Source organism: Buceros rhinoceros, unplaced genomic scaffold (assembly GCF_000710305.1).
Source record: "Buceros rhinoceros silvestris isolate BGI_N320 unplaced genomic scaffold, ASM71030v1 scaffold19140, whole genome shotgun sequence".
NCBI lineage: Eukaryota > Metazoa > Chordata > Aves > Bucerotiformes > Bucerotidae > Buceros > Buceros rhinoceros.
In genome coordinates, this window is record NW_010391515.1 from 13,176 (window position 1) to 20,406 (window position 7,231).

Sequence of the window (7,231 nt, forward strand, 5' to 3'; positions counted from 1 at the left end):
AGATGAGGGTGAAGGCAGGGCATGTAGCTGGAAAGGGTAGGAAGCAGCTGGGGAGTGAACTCTGCCCACCATTTGCTTCACTGTGTGCCTAAAATCCCGTGTGTTTTTTCTTTCTTTCTTTCTTTTTTTTTAATTTCTATTGCAGTGATTCCTGTGCATCAGGAAATGTGGTTTCTCTGCGCTGCATAAGTGAGTGATTGTGTTTCTCAAACTTCTGCTTGTTCATGCTTTGAAACGCTCAGGCTGGGAAATCCTTTTGAATCTGCATAAATAATTGCCGTCTTTTTGATGGGCAGATGGTTTAACTCTGCTTCCCAAGAATAGTGCAGTTTGAGGAGCAGGTTGGGAGAGAAGACAAGGAGGATGTTGGATGCCCAGTTGCTTTTGTCTTTGCTGCCACCAGTTCCTTTAAATTACTTGCCTGCAGTGAAGCTCTGTAGCCCTTGCCCGGTAGGTGTGGTGGGATGTCTGTGGCATGTCTGCTCTCCAGCACCTGACCATCGGATGGGCAGTGGGTTCCTGACCGTGGTGGCTGTCATGAGGCAACTCCCGACTGTTTTGTTGCACAACCAAAGGCGTGTGTTTGCATAGCTTGCTGGAGATGCTCGAATACCACACTTAAAGGTGTAATGAAGCACTTGTTTATGTTTTGTGGAGAACCAAGGGCAGAAGCTACCAAATACTCATCTTGATGTTAGCAATGTGAAGGGGTCTAGGCTATGGGAGGCTTGGGATCTTGGTGTCCAGGGCAGGGGCTTAAGGGGGCTTAAGCTGCAGCATATTGACCACCAGCACTGCAGAGGTCAGACATATTCTGTGCTCCCCTCTGCTAGTGCAACCTGAGCTGCAGAAGCCATCTTCCAGACTAACTTGCTCTTTGACTAATGCCTCTGTGTGTGTAACTGACTCCTTAGATTGTGGCCTGTCCACTAAAAGCGTGAGCATTATGAACAGAATCGTGGGCGGCAGCGCGGCAGCGCTGGGGCAGTGGCCGTGGCAGGTCAGCCTTCATGTGCACGGCGCCCACGTCTGCGGGGGCTCCATCATCACCCGCCAGTGGATAGTGACTGCAGCACACTGTGTGGAAGGGTGAGTCTCGCCTGTGCCAGCACTGGAGTGATAAGCTCACTCGTTTGTCTCTCAAATGGTGTTTTTTCTTGCTTTCAGCTGAAATGCACAAATTTACTTAAGTCTTTCAATTTTCTGCTTTAAAACTGAATAAAATACCATTCTTCCCCTTCCACCTGCCACGAATGCAGGTGGTAGGTACAGTATTTTGTCTGTGTAGCTGTATGGTGTTCAAGTATAAAGAGAAAATTTGATCTGGGAGAGGCCGGCTGCAGATCATCCGTCTGCTTTTTATGGGAAGAAAATGTTATTTTACTTGTTAAAGGTGGAAATTGAATTGTATTGTGGTGTTGGGCACAGGTAGCCACCTAACTTAAGAGATAAACTGAAGGCACCAAACTTAATGCCAGATAGCACGACGTTTTCGTGAAGATGTTGAATTACACTGCGAAGAAAAACAAAGAAAAGGAAAAAAAGACAAAAAAATACTCCAAGCCCTCAAATACAGCACAAATGTAGATGCAATCAATTTAAAGATGTCTGTACTATTTATTTCCTTATATCTTCAAGCCACAGGGTAGTAAAGCCCAAGTCAATAGTAAATATAGATTTATACCTATCCAAGGAGCACTTCAGGCATCAACAAGAAAAATAGCCGGTGCTTTGTACATTTTTAAACTACGAACTAGATTTGCGGGTGTTGTGATATCTTGTGTACAGTGGCAGAATATTTTTTAAGTTGACTGCTTCTGTTGGAGGGGAAAACCCATTGAGAGAAAAATTTTAATGGTTGGTTGGCTGGATCACAGTTTGAAGATCAGCCAAGGAAAAATAACTTTGTTCTTAACCTTGAGAAAGGAATGCAAGTGCTTATTTTTATGTGATGATCTTATCCCTCCTTTGTTTTCTGATTCGAGCTTTGTAGCATGCAAAAGCTTTTTGGGAATGGCAACCAAAGCTGTAGCTGGCACAAGACTGGTTTTCAGTCTCCACTTTGGGGGGTTTGTTTTTTGTTTGTTTGTTTTTTGAGGAGCGGTGACTTGCAAGCACTACTGCCTTGGCAGTTCTCATGGAGTTTTAACACTGGCGGGAAGTTTTCCGTTGAGGGTTTGTAAATGGTGCTGGAGTACAAGAGGCCACTTAAAGTCCGTCTAGTGAGCATGCTTAGCATATAAAAAACACCACCAAAAGCAGACAAAAAACCCCCATGCATTTTCAAGACAGTGAAATTCCTTCGTTAGATCACTGGCTTCTGCTGCCCTTGTCTTCTTTGGGTGGTACGTGGGAGTGATACCACTGACATGTGAGACCTCAGAAATAGCTGCTTGATCCTTCAGCCATGGAAATCAATAGACTTCAGTCGCACTCTTGGACTATAATTTGCTGTGCTGAGTGACTAAGGGGATAGACAGTGATACTTAAACCATTTCAAAGAAAGATATTTTTTTGTTGTTATATATATTTATGAAATTAAAGTCAAGCTTTCCCAAAGTTCGATGCCTTGCAATTTGTTTACCTTGTTCTGCAGAAATGGTAGTCAAATGCCTGTGTGTTCTTGGTCGCACATGTGTTTGACTGCCATTTCTGAAGAAATTTTTTGAAGGTCATAATCACTGACTTAATACTTGAGAAGCAAACCTCCTAACCTTTCTTTTTTCTGTAGACAATTTTCTAACCCATACAGCTGGAAGGTTTACGCTGGGATTCTGAACCAGAATGAGATGCTCTCAAGAAATGGATACAGAGTGCAACAGATAATTTCCCATCCAGATTATGATACAGAATCTAAAGACAATGATGTTGCCCTTATGAAGTTAGAGACACCACTGAGTTTTACTGGTTTGTATTCTGTTCTTCTTAAGGCAAAAATCCAATGGCAATGAGCACATCTTTTAAAACTTCTAAAGTTCATCAAGAAATCCTCGTAGATGTGTACAGGAAGAAGATAAGATGTAGGTAGGGACACCTTAGAGACAGGGTAGAGATAGAAGGCACACACGTTCCTGTACGTGTGGGCTCTGGATGTAGTGGTGGAGCAGCTGACTAAACCATAAGCCAAGTTACGTCAAACCATGATTTGAAAAAAAAACAAAACCCCCAAACCAAATCCACAACCCAAACCAAAATGTTACAGGAAGTTCCATTCTTAAAAGTAGTTGTAGATTGTTTGTAAGCAAGCAGTAAAAAACAAAGGACAAACCGTTATTTAAACTTGAAGTGCTTTTTGTGTACAGGTCCTTTATACTTCAGTGCATCATTTGAAAGCTACTATAAGAAACCCGGAGGGACTCTTTTGCTGCTTCTGAGAGCAGAGAGATTGTCTCTTTACCATGTTTTTGTGTCTCATACTTCTTGTATATAGGCATTGAATCCTGCTTTTGCACTGTGGTTAATTTCAGTGAGCTTTTGCAAAAGGAATGCAGAGAAGTAGTTGTCAGTAATTTTTCTTCATCTTTGTCCTCTACTGATCAGAAGAGGTGGTGTTATTTGTTCTAGTTGGCCTGATGAGTTGAGCTAGAACCATTAACTGTGCTTGTTCCTCGCTTTGATGTGAAGAATAAGTAGCCATCTAGGGAAGAGCAGCTGGTAAGCTTTTTGCTGCTGCCTGCCTTGCAGAGTATTGCTTACCTGGGAGGAGGGTAAGTACAGAGAAAATGCATGATGTGTGTGTATTTAAGTAGTGGTCGTGCTGAGATATTTAATGTGCGTTTGTTTTGAATTGTGTCTGGACATCTGGGACTACAGATGCTACTGTGTTTGTTTTGTAGATACTGTACAGCCAGTTTGTCTGCCTAATCCAGGAATGACGTTCCAGCCTAATCAGCAGTGCTGGATATCTGGGTGGGGAGCAGAGTACCAAGGAGGTAAATAGTGGCTCTGGAATATTTTGGTTTTATACATAATCCAGTCCTCTTCAGTCTATGAGTAACTGTTGCATGGGCTGATTGGGCAGTTTGAGCCAGATCTGCCGGTACGCTATTTTTTTTTTTTTTATTTCTCAATCCCTAGTACTTACACAGGGCATTTTGTCTCAAGGCAAGTTGTGATGTGTTGCATGCAGCAGAGTGCAAAGGAGCCTTGAATGGGGGCCAGAAATATTCACACAGGAAACAATTCAGTGCCCCTGCTGGCAGGGCCACCTCTCCTGTGACAAGGGTAGCTGTATGCCAAGGCAGTCCCCTGTGGACGTGGGGAAGGGCAGGAGCCTGTCCTTTCCACCAAGCTAATAGCATGATGCAAGTGAATTTGTAAGAAGTGAAAAGGAAAGGGAGGAAAGGTTTCTTTCAGTGTGAGAAGGTACTGGGCAGGGAGGGGAGTGTTGGGGAAGCTGGACCCTGAATATGGGAATTGCTGGCAGCTTGTGCCAGACCATGACACTGCGTCAGCTCTTGCAGACTTCATGTGCTTTTAACGGGCCCGTAGATAACACAGTTGATTTGGTGCTGGAGTAAGCAGGTATGTGCCACGTTCTCTTGCTTTCCAGTACCTTGACAGCAAAGCAGGGTAACTCACTGACCTCTTGGAAGGGTGTTTTAATGTCACACTTGTCTCTGTGCGATGGACTGTACATCTTAAGTATCCATTCTGATATTTCTAGTGAGTTTACTTCATCTTGAACAGTGCTAGCTGCTGGGATTTGTAACAGCAGCATAGTATGATGCTTGGTCTAATTTTGTCTTTGTATGTTTGTTTCTGTGCATGTTTCAATTTTAGGTAAAACATCAAATAACTTGAATTATGTTACAGTGCCCTTAATAGAACATTCTAGGTGTAATTCTGCCTATATCTATAATGGCATGATTTTGCCTACAATGATCTGTGCTGGATATCTAAGAGGAGGATTAGATTCCTGTCAGGTAATTATTCCTAATTAACATTTTGTTTGGGCTTCTAGTTCCTTTTGTGGTGCATCCCTTTAAAAGGGAGAGCTTTTGTTTCATCTTTTGAATGGCTGCCAGTTTGCTAAATACCCAAAGAGGGTGAGGCAGTCCTCATTAATGCTTCCAGGATGTGTCCTTATCTGGTAGTTAAAAATGAACAAATGCTCTTCATAATCACGACAATACCCGAGCATTATGCGTGTGAAGGAGAAAGTCAATAAGGTCTATCTCATTTAGTGCTTTGGGCAAACAATTTTCATCCCTATTACCATCATTTAATAACCGTAATTGCCGTCACATTTTGTTTTAGTGACTGCCTTAAAACGGTGGGTAGCTTTTTAAAACTTAGCCTGTATTCCTGAAGTGAAATGGATAGTGTCTTTTTTGCTAGTGGCCGGGTCACTAACAACATGCTTGTGTTTGTGCAGGGTGACAGTGGAGGTCCGCTAGTAACTAACGAAAACTCCGTGTGGTGGCTGGTTGGAGATACCAGCTGGGGAACTGGCTGTGCTAGTCCCAACAGACCTGGAGTGTACGGCAATATGACTGTGTTTACAGACTGGATTTATAAAAATATGCAGGTAAGATTTTGGGTGCTTTAAATAATTTTAAATGTCCCAAATCCAGAAACTTGAATTTACTTATAAAAGTAAATGTGACTTGTCTGCTAAAGAAGGTATGCTGTGAGAAGCATCCAAGTAATTGAGAAATTGATAACATAGTTTGTCAGCCTGTCGGCAGAACTTGAACCTTTGTTGTTTTGTTTTGTTTTGTGGTTTTTTTAAACAGGCGAACAGATGACAACGCTGTCTGTCCTTCTTGCTGATTGATGTTTCTGAGAACAAGAATAAATGAAGCCATGGGTGCCTGAGATATTTATTCACTTTGCAAATGATTTCTTTAATTTTCTTTTCCTCTTTGAATTTTATTTTTAAAAGTAACATGAAGGATTGCAGACTCAGTTCTGTACTGGCTACAGCGACTGATCTTAATCAGTGAAGGATTATCAACAATGAGCACCCTTCTTGTTGTGCTGCCTGGCAGAAAGTTGTTTTGTCAACTGCTTGCTGAAATGTCTATCTTTAGTTGAGTGACTCTCGCTTGATAATCAGGCACAGGCTTATAATGGTAATTTTAATCACTCTTTAATTTAAGATTCTGTAGCAGGATTCTGAGATGGTTGGTTTAGTAGTGTTTTAAATTAAACGTTAAGTAATGTGAACACTGCATCTGAGCTGCTGGTTGGCAACTTAAAAAGTAGTGAATGGTTTGTGGTATATATGAAGGGAAGTTTTCATGCACTACGGTAGAGGCACAATAAAAAAATACTGTATATTCAGGTATTTAAAAATCCTCAGGATCTTGACACAGTAGTCATCCAAGTCAGACTGATCGAAGTAAGACCAGTCTGTCTCAGAAGTGCTGTTCTGCCTTACGCTGCTCTGGACCCAAAAAGGGCAAGACCTGCCGTCACTCGTGGTGTAGGCTATGGAGAGGGATACTCTGATGACATAGTGGGATGCAGTGACTTAAGTGTCTTGATGGAGAGGTCCCTGGCTGTGCAAATTGAGGCTGACTCTTGAACACTTCCTGCGTGAAAGGCAAAGGGCTAAGTTTTTCAGCAAGGCTGTGCTGAAAGCAATAGACCTCTGATTGCAGGCACACGTCTGGAGGCTGGATGTTTTGTACGAAGAAACACAAACCTGTGTCTCTCTGTAACCAGATGAACTACCTCATTTATTAAATTTGGCTTTTAATTCCGTAGAGCTCTCCTTTATGTATCTGCATGTATGTTTTTAGCAAAATGTAATTAATACCAGAGTGCCACCTCAACTAGGATTTTGAAAATAATTTATAATCATATTACAGAGGATCGAAAAGCCATACCAAGTCACTTTTGTTAAGAAGGATAAATCTTTTGAATGAAATGACTCTATTAGTTTTGTTTTCTCTTTTGGTACTGAAATGCAATCTTGTATGTAAACACTGCACCAAATAAATATTTTTTTTAAATAGTTCTCCTTACTAGTGGTTTATGTATGTTTCTTTGAATTATTTTGGAAGCAGGTACTGGCATCAGTGTCTGAAGAGCTTTGAGAATCTGATTAAAGAACAAACCAAAACAGAACAAAAAATCTGCCCCAAAACACACCCCCAAAAACCTCAAACAAACCCAAAGCAAAAGAAAAACAACACAAGGAAGTGATCCAAGAGATTGCTTTAATTCCAGTATTTCAGGTCCTTGAACAACCCCAGGGAAAGCGGTCCGAATGTCCAGGTAT

The 7,231-nt window shown here is 41.7% G+C and overlaps 1 protein-coding gene across 1 annotated transcript in view; it reads left to right on the forward strand.

The window, feature by feature from the left end:
- Positions 1–5,848, forward strand: part of TMPRSS2 (transmembrane protease, serine 2) — a 12,336-nt gene extending 6,488 nt beyond the window's left edge. Inside the window, exons 7-13 of the mRNA XM_010142109.1 lie at positions 146–189; positions 915–1,089; positions 2,732–2,907; positions 3,837–3,932; positions 4,783–4,925; positions 5,378–5,530; positions 5,739–5,848. Coding sequence (XP_010140411.1) covers positions 146–189; positions 915–1,089; positions 2,732–2,907; positions 3,837–3,932; positions 4,783–4,925; positions 5,378–5,530; positions 5,739–5,750 — 799 coding nt within the window. The 3' untranslated portion in view covers positions 5,751–5,848. The remainder of the gene's footprint in view (positions 1–145; positions 190–914; positions 1,090–2,731; positions 2,908–3,836; positions 3,933–4,782; positions 4,926–5,377; positions 5,531–5,738) is intronic.
- Positions 5,849–7,231: the final 1,383 nt, after the last annotated feature.